Source organism: Equus quagga, chromosome 16, assembly GCF_021613505.1.
Source record: "Equus quagga isolate Etosha38 chromosome 16, UCLA_HA_Equagga_1.0, whole genome shotgun sequence".
NCBI classification, from domain to species: Eukaryota; Metazoa; Chordata; class Mammalia; order Perissodactyla; family Equidae; genus Equus; species Equus quagga.
Window position 1 is genome coordinate 20,427,415 of NC_060282.1, and position 13,171 is coordinate 20,440,585.

General features: G+C 40.4%; 1 protein-coding gene across 2 annotated transcripts in view; it reads right to left on the reverse strand.

Moving 5' to 3' along the window:
• COL14A1 (collagen type XIV alpha 1 chain) overlaps positions 1-13,171 on the reverse strand; it is a 218,234-nt gene that overhangs the window by 27,094 nt on the left and 177,969 nt on the right. For both annotated transcript variants that reach the window (XM_046641998.1, XM_046641999.1), the window contains exons 41-42: positions 8,736-8,789; positions 8,197-8,268 (exon numbers count right to left, since the gene is read on the reverse strand). In XM_046641998.1, coding sequence (XP_046497954.1) covers positions 8,197-8,268; positions 8,736-8,789 — 126 coding nt within the window. The remainder of the gene's footprint in view (positions 1-8,196; positions 8,269-8,735; positions 8,790-13,171) is intronic.

Below are 13,171 nucleotides of genomic sequence, written 5' to 3' on the forward strand. Positions count from 1 at the left end.
CTGATCACGGGAGCTCATATTAACATGAATTCTCAGCTGGATTATATTTTATCTTGTGGCTTAACTATGCTCCGCCCCATAAGAAACTTTACTATTACCGTAAAAAAAAAACTTCACTGAAAAAACAATGGTGTTTTCAGTGTTTCTGCAATGAAATTACACTTGTAATGCAAAACGTGTCTTCAGAAGGATTTCATCTTTTTGTTTCAACTCTGAGGCAGTGTAATAGGTTCATTGAACAACATTTTTATAGTCTCTACCAAAAGGATAATGAGTGGGCTTCATAGATGGAATTTGCCACGTTGTCAGACTGCTCCCCCCTGTTACTACAGTCTCAACAAGTTCCAAACCAAACTCAGTATCTTCTCCAAAATCTCTACTCAGTGAACAGTCACCTAAACTCAAAATTCTGGGTTCATCCAATGGTGTGTGGGTAAACTGGTTTTCTGGAAAGGTAAAATGCCTTGACTTGTATTGTTCGCGGATTTTGGAGACATAAATACTTCTACCATAGCTGATTTCAAGCTACAAATGCACTATATCTGGAGATGGAGTTGAGAAGGGAAGAGAAGCACATAATTGACTTCCCTGAATAGGTACAAGCCAGCTCGAGCCCACCACTGGTTCTACGTTTTCTCATCTCTTCCCTTGTCTCTTGCATGTGTATTCAACACACACACACACACACACACACACATTTTTGTTGTTTGTTTTTTCTGCTTTGCAATCCCTCTTGTATCTGTCTCTGCTATTCCATCACTCAGGTGCTACCCTTACCTTCTTGCACCAAGATATTTGTAAACTTCCTTCTAACTGACTTCCCTAACTAAAGACCCCCCTTCCAGTTCATTCTCCACACAACCACTAGTCCCATCTTCCCCTGATACTTCCCATACAACCTAGACAGTGCAGTGACTGTTGATTGATAGCAGCTCTTCCTCTGTTCAAAATCACTCAGCAATTCTTAGTCATCCATGTGACAAAGTCAAAGTCCTCAAATTTAAAGTCTTCGGCACTTTAGCCCCAACCTTCCTGTCTCCTACTCCTCAATGTTACAATTTCTTATTCCCATAGGTCTGGTCTACTCAGTTTATGAAAATATTTGAAATGTGAGAAAAAGGATTAAGCCTAAATCTTAATTAAGTATCAACAGTAGGAATATTCTACTAGAGTATTTAGTTTGAGTATCAGTTATTTGACACTGAATTTTTATTGTCATATCTATTTAACTACAGGTCAATGCATGGATTTCTTTTCTCTCTGTGCAGATGGTAAGATCTCTAATAATGGCGACCATATATTCCTTTATATTTTCAAAAACACCTAGCCAGGTTCTTGCATGAAAGGGTTGCTCAAATATTCAACTAAGTCCAACATTAAACTGAAATATTTATTATAAATCTTGGGCTGTTGTCGACTTCCTCTGATCTTGAGTTTCCTTTTGTTTTATTAATAAAATGAAAAGAAAATATAGTTGTTTACTGACTTCAACAAGAAGTATAAATCCACCCCCCTTTAGGGTGCTGTAAGATAATTTTCCAAAATTGCAAATGAGATCAGTAATCAACTGAGCCCAAGAGAATTTTTTGAAAAAATACACACACAATGGTAGAATCTTAGTCTTGGGTATATGGGTATTCACTCTAAAATTCTTTCAATTTTGTGTGCATTTGAAAATTTTCATACTAATATTTTGGGAAAAATATATTTAAAACATGGGATCTGCAAAGCACTTAAACTCTGAGTTTCTTTGTAACATGAGGCCATTAAATTAAATGGTCTCTGGGGTCCTGTAGGAGGTTAACAAGCTCGCATCTCATGACATAGTCATTATTTGGAGCTAGGCAGCATAAGGGACAGAAATGGAAGAAAAACACAAAAGCTAGGTTTGCCAAGGAAGAATCTCAACCTCTACAAAGAAAGCAGGTCCACACTGTTTGTGACCTCTCTGGGCATGTCAGTTCCATAAGGCAGTCTGCGTCCAGCTTGTGCGCTTTTGTATCCCTACTTCCTAAGACTACGCCTGGGACATGGCGGGCGCTCAAAAGACATGTGTTAACCGAATGAATGAATACTTGAATTTCACTTCGTCTGGATGACAAGCCAATTTGCACTTCATTTTAACTGCCTTGCTTGAAAAATGGAAGAAAAATATTTAAGACATACTCAGGCAGTGGGCTTCTAGATCATTAGAAAAAGTTTATTCTGTTGAAAAGTATCCAACTTCCATTATTAAACTTTTTGCAAGAGGACGATTTACAAAGCAACTCTCTTTTGGAAATAAATGTTCCAGCTGTGCCCTATTCCCTCATTTCTTAGGCTCTACAAATGGCCAAGTCCCAAGGACACAGTAATGTCCACTGGTAGGTCTAACTGGAGAGAAGAGCTACTTATGCTACCGTCAAATAAATTCCTAATGGAATCAGTTTTTCAAGCATTAGATGCAAAACAAAAACAAAAACCATCAAACAAAAATAGGTAAATATTCTACATTTTTAATATATTAAGAAACTGTTTGTAAATACTAGCAGTTTAATGCTTAAGCTGCTTTTACCATGTCCCAAACTTTGTTCTTGGTGTATTAACTCATTTAACCCTTAAAATAGCCTTATAAGATCAGCTCACGTAATTTTTATAAGACTCATAAGATAAACTCATTTATGTTTTATAACAACCCCATGAGATATTATTTCCATTTTACATATAAGGAAAGTGATGCATTGAGAGGTTAAATAACTTGCCTAACATTGCACATAAAAAAGTGGAAAAGCTGGTGGCTGGCCCTGTGGCCGAGTGGTTAAGTTCCACACTCTGCTTCGGAGGCCCAGGGTTTTGCCAGTTCAGACCCTGGGCGCGGACATGGACCACTCATCCTGCCATGCTGAGGCGGCGTCCCACATAGCAGAACTAGAAGGATGTACAGCTAGAATATATATAACTATGTACGGGGGTTGAGGAGAAGAAGAAGAGGAAGACAAAAAAAGATTGGCAACAGATGTTAACTCAGGGCAAATCTTAAAAAAAAAAGAAGTAGACAAGAGGAGACCAGAACAATCAGCCAGGCTCCAGAATGTGTGCACACTCCAGTACACTCCACTGTTGCCATGAAAGAGAACACTGCTCAGCAAATGCACTAGCCAACATCTCCTGTTCCAGGGAAGATAATATTTTTCCTAATTAAATAATAATACAGAAGCAAACATACATCCCCCAAACCTAAATCTAGTAATTCAGAATTAAGTTTTAACTTGAGTCATTTCTTAAAATCAATTTTATCCTGAATATTTTTACTTTTCAGCCAATACACTCTTAGACATTTCTATGTCTAGCTGTCATTTAGTAAATTGGCTTATTTGAAATGTTTGAAACTTACAAAAAGAAATTACAGTGCAAACCTGAGAGATAAGGCAAATGGACAGCGTCAGCTGTTGGTAACTTCTGCTATATAGGGATGGATGTATTTAATCGGGCCCCAAATTCCTCAAACTCAGCCTCACAATGCTTGTTATTAAGTAGCTATACGACACTGTGAGGCAGTCTCAATGAAAGATGCATTTAGTGAAACATCTGTATGGCAAGAAGCTATTTTTTATTCCAACTTCTCTGACATCTTTCCTTTGATTTTTGCAAAGTAAAACAAAAACAAAATAAAAATTTCTGAGCAAGTGAAGGGCCACAACTCCACCAAAATATGCGTTGCGGAAAAACACATACTCTCTGTAGATGCAGAAGGAAAAAGTGGCACATATTGCTTTAATTTCAGGAACACTTGAAATGTAAAGAAAAGAAAATACAGTAGCTACATTCATAGATTCACAGACATTTAGTGCTGAAGGGAAGAGGGATAATCTCATGGTGCAAGTCCCACATATTAAAGATGGCCGATAACCAAATCAAAACATCCGAGCTCAGCTCTAAAGGTCTTGCATGGTCTGACCCCTAATCTACAAGAATAATCATCTAATACTACCCTGAACATCAGGCTAACTAGAATGCAAACATGACTTTATTCTTTCTTTCTTTTAACAAATACTTATTAAGTACCCTCTATGATACTGAGCTGGGATCTAGGGATAAAAACATGAGTATGATAAAATTTCTGCCTTCAAGGAATTATCATTTTAGTGGCAAGATGGACACAATTGAAATGAAGTATCTCAGCCTGAGGAGTTGACGGTGCCTTCACACAGGACATGCATAGTTTTAAAGACAGAATAGTCAGGAACTCACCAGGTGGAGAAAGGAAGAGAAAGCAGGCCAGACAAATGGAAGAGCGCCCCCAAAGGCAAAAAAGTGTGAAACAGTAGGGCATATATTTGGAGAACTTTATATAGTATTGGGTGTCTCAAGTCCAAGCAAAGGGATGATGGGAGATCAAGTTGGAGGGGAAATAAGGGCCCATCGTGAAGGGCCACGTATACCTGGATGAATATTTGGAACTCATCCTCTGGTGGCAGAAAGCCACTAAGGAGGTTCAAGCCAGGGAACGACACATCAGAATTATACTAGAAAGATCTCCTCACAGCTGGGGAATGGACCAAACCAGGGCTAGAGCAGAGGCAAGGGGGCCCAGTAGAGCTTCTTGTGATAATCATGGTGAGAAATGAAGAGGGCTTGAAATAAAATTGTGACAGTGGCAATGAAGCGAAAGAGTTGAAAAATATTGAAATGTACAAAAGACAGGGGACCCCCTGTGTTTGCTTCATGTTTTACCACAATCCCCATCTAAACGATGCCATCCTCCTGTCTGGGGTTGGAAGGAAATCACACCCGTCTTTCAAGAGCCCTTTGAAATGCTGCCTCCTTCAGGAGAACAGCCCCTCCCAGCTCCGGGGGTTATCTCTCTCTGTCTCTCTCTCCATCTCTCTATCTCTGTCTCTCTCTCTCTCAATGGAACTTTCGTAGCAACTTACTTGTCTTTCCCTTGAGGCATTTCCCACTTTCTGCCTTTTATTATACCTACTTATATAAAAAACATCGGTCTCTCTAGATTTTCCATGAATGTGGAAAAATATCTTGGTCATCTTTCACACCTCTCAGAATCCCTCTCCTCCATGTATTTCATACATATCGTGGCTACTGTGTCAATATATTTAAATGAATGAATTAGGAAACTGACATGCTGAGAGGCTAGAGAAATTACTTAAGTGATGTGGCTTGCATAGCTAGTGAAGGTCATGTCAGCGCCACATCTAGAATGCAGATACCCTGACTTCTAATGCAATGCTCTTTAAATGACGGAGCACTGGACCTATCTACGTGTATTGCTTTCAAGCTAAGCACATGGCCCCTACTTCCACAGCTTCATCACTCTCTGCTCCCCTGCAGGGAGGCACTATATTTGAGCCTATGCTTAAACCTCAGATAGGAATTATGACTGCACCAGCAGCAACGTACGTTCCACTCTGGGAAGTCAGTGGCTGAAAGCAGGGTGCATGAAAGCAAGCGTTCCTGGTACCGATTGTAGGAAACACGTTGCTATTTTCAATGGGGCAGTCTGTCTTTCTTGGTCTCCCTCCCTCCTGCCTTCCTAGACCGACATCCATGGCAAATCAATCAAGGCCTCAACACCATGACAGCCAGCCTGCTTTTCTAGTCATGCCGGTCTGGCAGCCAGCAGACATCTGGTTGCTCATGTCCCAGAGCACAGGGAAAAGTCTGGGCTAGACAGTTCAGAGAACAGCTGCCTTTTGGGAGGATACCCAAAGCCTACTGTGGTATCCCCACCCAGTGCCTCTAGACCAAATGGTTTCTCTCTCCGCTAAAAATGCTTCCAACAAGGGCCCTTTTCTGTTGATTTATGACAATCGAAGATAAGATTATTAACAAGTGTTTTATTTCTAGGAAAAAGTGTATTGTAGTTCCGCATGCCCCATATTCAGAGTTTACTCCAGAGCTACAAAAGGTCAGGTAGATAAGCAGGATGGGTTTCTACTTACCTAATATATTCTGTGCCTCGTTCTACCATTATACAACCCCATTTTATTTTCCCAAGGCCCTCAGAGCATTTTTCCCATCCCATCCTTCTTGGATCAGGATGAACCCAGCTTGGGTCCAACTAGTTCTAGGAGATGTCAGGAAGCGTGAAAAGAACAAGCAGCTTACCTCATGCACAAATGCATTTTTTTATTGTCTAACTAAATTAAACCTGTTGTTGTTGTTTTTTCTTGTTTTACTTCAGTATACCTCAAAGTCTTTGCTGTCCTAAAATCTCTCATGACTTTCTGAGAAACACATTAAGTATATACTGTGTCTGACACTTGTTTAACCAGAACCCCTCGTCCCAAAGATAATTTTAACATCTCTTTTCTGGTGACCAATAGCCTAGGATCAAATGAAGACAAGTTTGCAGTGAAAGGCTGTGTGTGTGAGTGCATGTGTTTGCATGTGTTGACACATGTGGGTGTGGGTGTTTCCATTTGCATGACCGTACTTGATAACATCATTTTGGATAAAAAAAGATATGTGAAGATAAACCAATCACATTTTTTTCTGTGACATTACTAGCTGGATTTGAAAAAGAGAGACCTAAAACTGTTTTGAACAATGATCATGCTGTTGGAATGAGTATACAGCTTTGTAAAGTGACTATTAAGGAGAGCATTTATTTGGGTGTGCAAATTAGGATGTGTTTGCTAAAATCTGGAGGCATTTTTTATGTTTATCCCTTGTGTGTGTTTTTGCACTTGCATATATATCTTGGGAATCACAGCCTAGAAAAGGATTCTGAGGATGAAATAATTTTATTGAAATGAGTTTCAAGAATAAAGAGTAACATGGCTGTCTGGGTAGCTAGAGGAGAGAGGTGTCTTTCTGAATGAGAATTATCGTTTCTGTTATGATTTGTTCACTGTGACAGGCAGACAAAGGCTCCCCAAAGTGTTCATGCCCTAATCCCCAGAACGTATGACTATAGTACAGAAGGTGGCAAAAGGGACTTTGCAAATGTGACTTAGTTAAGGATCTTGAGGTTATCTAGGCAGATGATCTAGGATTATCTGGGTAGCCCAATGTAATCACATAGGTCCTTGAAAGTAGGGGACCTTTTTGGGCTGTGTTCAGAGGGAGATGTGACTAACGGAGGAATGGTCAGAGGGATACACATTGCTGGCTTTAAAGATGGGAGTGGGCCATGAGCCAAGGAATGCGGGCAGCTTTTAGAAGCTAGAAGACACAAAGAAATCAGTTTTCCCCTAGAACCTCCAGAAAGGACAGGCCAACACCTTGATTTTAACCCAGTGAGAGCTGTGTCAGATTTCTGACCTACAGAACTGTAAAGTAAGAAATTTGTGTCATGTTAAGCCACTGAGATAGTAGTAACTTGTTATAGCAGCGACAGAAATCTAATGCATTAGCCTCTCCTACTCTCACCCTTCAGTCTCACTGTTCCACAAATTCTTAACATGGTCGCAGTAGCATATACCTTTGCACATCTCAGTTGCTTTACTTTATGAATACAGATTTAGTACATCACAGATAATATCAGGATGTTGCCTAATACCTAAACCTAGAAGGAACAACTTGCAAGTAACAGAAGATGCCAAATGTGGCTTCAGAGGCCATATAATGCAACTACCTCATTTCACACATGAGGAAACAGGCCCAGACGTGCTCATTTGTTACTCCCGAATCCTACCGCCTCCCATTGATCACATGTAAACACCAACCTAACAAATTAGAAGCATATAAATTCGAGGTAATTAGTGCTTTGTGCTTTCATTTACACCACTATCCGCTTATGTGTGAGTGTGTGCTTTAATGGGAGATACTGTCTTTCTTGTAGAATGTAGAAAAGAAAAATCTATTCCCATCCTCATTAATCCTTGAATTTCTCAAGCTTTGTAGTTTTACCCAGAAGACAGTCATAATTAACACATAGCTATTGTTCCCAATCCCTATAAAGCTGTCACTGAGTTTACTTAGACAAATACAGAATAACAAACAATGGAAATATACATAAGCAGAAGCATAGCTGATTATTCCCTGTTAGGACCATTTGTCTTTAGCCACAACATATGCACAGCCCGATGTTGATCTTTATCCTAGGAGCTTCTCTGTTTTCCTTTATGGAGTCCCACAGAGTCCAATACTGAATAAACATTTGGAACCAACAGAGATGCTGGTAAATTTAAACACGTAAATAAACCAGAGGGATGGCTGGGCAATCATCTTGACTGGCTACTGCTGCATACTCACAGGTGGTCCCAGGGCACCTTGGGGTCCCATGCTTCCTGTGATCCCTGGGACTCCGGGGGCTCCAGGAATGCCCTAATAGAGAGGCAAGAAAATGGAGCAAAGGTGAGTACTCACACATTCTCATCGAAGACAGCCAACTCTCAAGAAGGGGTCACAAACACACACAGTGACAGCTTCCTTCGTCCTCAACACCAAGACTTCAGGCTTCATTGCTCATTCCTGTTCCCAAGTACCAAAAAAGTAGGGAAGACTTTTTTTGAGAAGTCTCCACACTATCAGCCAGGTGTAGTTCTTTCAAATTCAAGCCTTCCCTGTGTCTAACAAAAACTACCTCAGTGCCGGTGATCTTATGGCAAAGTGGCTCAGGGATAGAATGATCAAACCATACGGATATATTATTTTTAAAGGATGTTTTAGGGAGAGCTCTGTACCAAGAGATGATGGCTACTGAGGGGAGAGGTCTGGCAAAAGAAAATGTCTCAAAAGAAATGAAATGCCTTAAAGCCGAGTACATCCCAGTAGTTTCTGGAAATACTTACAATTGGCCCTGGTGGTCCTGGAGGGCCAGAAGAGCCATCCTTTCCAGGAAAGCCCTGGGGAAAAGAAATACAGTGTGTCAACTATGTGGCTGCTTTATATGGCTTTCAGAATAGGTGGATCTAATCCCGTTTAATATTTGGAGGTGAAGTCCTGTCGCTTGCTCTGGATTTCCAAGGATTCACTGCTTTGAAACTCTTCATGAGAATTGTTCTTGGCAAGACTTTTGTGTCTGTTGGCTCCACTAAATTGTCCAGTGCAAGAATTTTAGGTGTGAGAAATGCCAGTTACAAACTTAGGAACTTGTTTCCAGAAAGTGTTTTTATTAATCTAAGCATAACAAATGAGACAGGAGATCAATTCTTGGTAATTAATGACTGGACAAAAAGACAAATGAGTGTCTTTCATGAGAGTTACGGGAATCCCTATCACAGAGATCTACATTACAAATTAGGAATACTACAATATGGGAAACTCTGCAACACTTCAGAAGCATCCTGGGGGAGAATATTTGGGGATTTCCTGCTGCAATGATACAGTTTTGACTGCTGGGCAGGTTTGTTGAATGTGTGTTATCCTGGGCTTACAAATGGATACATGTTTGCTTCCTCCCCCATGCTGGAGGTGTTTAAGACAGAAAATAAAGGATGTTCTTTATGACAATATATTTGTAAATTATTAAATGTGTGTATGTGTGTGTTATTTTTATGTGAGCATTAAAAAATACAGCAGCTGGAATAACTTACTCTTAATTGTGGATGCTGGTCTTTCCAATGCAGTTAAAAACTTGACAGAGGACCTTCAGTCTAAATTTTATTATAGGCCCATAAAATTTCATTCAAGAATTACCTTCTACTACACGGAGATATGGACTTTTCATCTCGGGATTTGTCTCCTATTGGGAGAATCCATTCCCATCTCAAACCAACCCAAATCAGTCTCTCCTGACTTCCTTCCTGCCTCTCCCAACTCTGTTTCTGAAATTCCTGCCACTTTTCCAGTGAGCTATCCTTTCCACTTCTCTTACTCACGAAAGTCCATCATCTTGGGGTTCCCCATCCACATTCACATTTTTTCTCCCTGCCTTGTGGTATAAAATAAAAGAGAGAGTAAAGATGAGTCTAGATGAAAGGAATGGTGTGTGAGTTGAGAGAGAGGGTAGGAGGGATGGCACGAAAAGGAGGTAGGATAAGTATGTAGGAAAAGCATTGGTGGGCAAGGCCCTTTCATCAGGCTCTTAAGCTCTAACACTAGCAGGTCTTAAAACCAGATAAGGCAGAGGATTCCAAGATTCATAGTTTTTCTTTTCTGCCTGGTCACACTGCGAGGCTACATTTCTGAGTCCCCTGTTCCAGCAATTATGTTGGAACCATAGGGCTGAGTTCTGGCCAACAGAAAGGGGCCAGTTCCAATTATGGCTCATAAAAATTTCCCGTGGGTAATCCTCTTCTTTCTTTTCCCTTTCTGTAGCGACTTTAGCAGCCATGTGTTGAACATGAAAATGTTCCAAGACAGAAAGACCCTGAGTTCCTAAATGACTATATGGAGAACAGACTCGACCTTCCCATTTCTCTACCTATCCTTATTGACCAGATGGGCTTGTGAACAAGCAATAGACTTTTTTGTTTTATTTTACTGTATTTGAATTATTTTATTGCATTAAACCACTGAGATTTTAGGGTTGCTTGTTAGAGCAATTATCCTATAATTCTATACAAGCTATTTTTTTTACTACTACTTCTGTTCTTTCACTTGAGTTATAGAGTTAAAAATATTAAGTCTAAAAGTTGCAGTGATGAGCCCTGATAGATTAAGTTTCTCTCTCTTTCTCACACACACACACACGCACACATACATACAAACACACATGTATGCACGCATTCTTCCTTGTATCTGCTAACTAAACAACAAAAATTAATTCTGATACAGGTTGAAAGAAATTATTTTACTTGGAGTTTAAATATAGCAAATTCAGGAAATAAAAAATCAGAATATATGAGAGATGAACAGGACTTCAGAACTCACCCAGTCCAACTCTTTCACATTATACATGAGAAAACTTGGGACCCAGAGAGGTTAGGAGATCTTATTTTTTTTAAAAAAAAGAATTTTTTAATCCACTCTTACTTGCTAGACGAAGTTCTCATAAGAAAAAATTGGACTCTGGGCACATATTCCATAATTTAAGAAGATGTTTTAAAAAGGATGTCTTTTGCTTCCTGCCTTAAAACTCTTCCAGCCCTGGACAGGAAGGAAACCCGCACCCATGTGTTAGCCCACACATGACACACAGCGAACACAACTGCCCAGCATCCAAACTACAGCGCTGCTGCAGCAAATCTCCTTGGACTCCTTCCAGATTGTATCCAGAGGAAGAAAAATCTCAAAAACAAGCGGGGGCAATGGCATCCACAGAAGGAGTCAAGCCATGACATGTTTTCTTAAAAGAAAACTGCATTATTCCAAGGAAGACTCACAGGAAACAACACATTTACCCCCCTCTCCCAATCATGTGGAACGAGTTTAAAAGCAATGATCTGTCAGTGCTCTCCTCTATGGTGGCACCAGGAGGCTATTCTTGTGAACAGTTTTGAATTCACTTGATTTAGACACCACGTGTGAATGTTCTGGAAGGGAAGACGATGAAATGTTGTTCTTCCATATGAGCTTAATTTGGTGGAGGGGTTAGTGCTAAAGTTAGTGTGATCAAATCAAAAGAGGAGACTAGAGAAAATGTTCACCCTGTGTTCTCCCACCTAAAAAGCATCCTCAGAAACTGAGGTTTCTTATTTTTGAGGGAAGGAGGCAGAAATTGTTTTATTCATTGTTACATTTGAGCACACTGTTGGCACAAAATAGGTGCTAATAAAAACGGTTAATTTGAATACAGTTGAGGCTCCTGGAAGAAGTGCTCTGCTCCTCATGTTGAATAAATAAACATTAATTGTGGGTATAATTAGTCTGGAAATGGACAGGGCAGGGGGGCAATGCCAATGTCATCCCTCCTTGCTCCCGAATCCTCCACAGCATGGAGGAAAGGCATCAGGAGTCATCTACCCTCAGAAGCTGAAATTTCATTTCAGTGAATATCTTAGGGGTGGTTTCCTAGAAGCCGACCCGGATGCATGTGCATTTGATTTATAGAGGGAGTCTTCTTGGGAGGAACCATTAAGGTAGTAAAGGAAGCAGGAGAGGACAGAGGAAAAGGTTAAGTGGAGAACTGGATTGAGCTGAAGTTGAGCCTCAGCCTGATCTCCTGGGCATCTCTGGAGTGTGAGTGATACCTCACAGTTGACCCATGGTAAGGTTTTATACACCCATATTGGTTGGTCATTGACCAGGGCCAAGGTGGCATTTCCAAGGGTAATTCTCTCTAGAAGAGACAACTGTGAGATGTTAGCAGTCAACATCCATAGCAACCAGGGAATGGAGTACACTTGCCAGGTAAAGGGGATCTGATTAGAGCACCAACAGTATCCACCTCAGTGCATTTTACTCTGGCACTTTCTTTCAAGGACTGTCATGAACAAAGGGGCTTTTTTAGATATAACAGTTCAAGAATAAAGGAATTCTTAAGGCTACTGTCAGTTACCTATTTCCATCATCCCAAATTAAAATTTATTTGTAACACATTGTTATAACTAAAAGTATGTTAGGCTTAAGACCATTTTAGAAACACAGTCAAAATCATTTTCTTTCCAAAATTTCTCCCTAACCCTAGAAAATAAAAGATGTTCACATTTTTCATCACGCGGTTTTATTTTTTCACTTTTGAATCACACTAGTAAATTTACCTTTGAAAGAGTTTTATTGTGAGCCTTACATTTGTCACATTATTAAAAAATATTTGCAGAGGTATGTTCTCGGGGTTCTGCTAGGTCTTGGGTCAACAATGATGAATAAGACAGGCTTTTTCTGAGAAGTTTACAGTTTTGAGAAAAGTCAATAATTGAAGCAAAATGACAATGTGCTATGATGATGGACTAGACAGTTCCATGGGAACATGTGGGAAGAGTACCTAACCCAGGCATGGGGATACAAGGCGGGTCTCACAGGAGAGGTGGTGTGTAAGTCAAGGGACTCAGCATGGTTGGGTCCACTGCATTAGTCTCCCTGCTCCAGTACCACAGCAGTGCCCACGTTACAGCCCATCCTCAGAAGGCCAGTCAACTCTTATGGAGGGTTCAGTTCCCTTTTCTCACTTCTTCATCCAGGCGAGCAGAAATGGCAGCAGCTTGTGTGTGTGTGTGTGTGTGTGTGAAAAGAATTGGCCCTGAGCTAACATATGTTGCCAATCTTCCTCTTTTTTTGTGCTTCAGGACAATTATCACTGAGCTAACATCTATGCCCATCTTCCTCTATTTTGTATGCGGGACTCTGCCACACCATGGCTTGATGAGTGGTGTGTATGTCCGTGCCTAGGATCAGAACCTGTGAA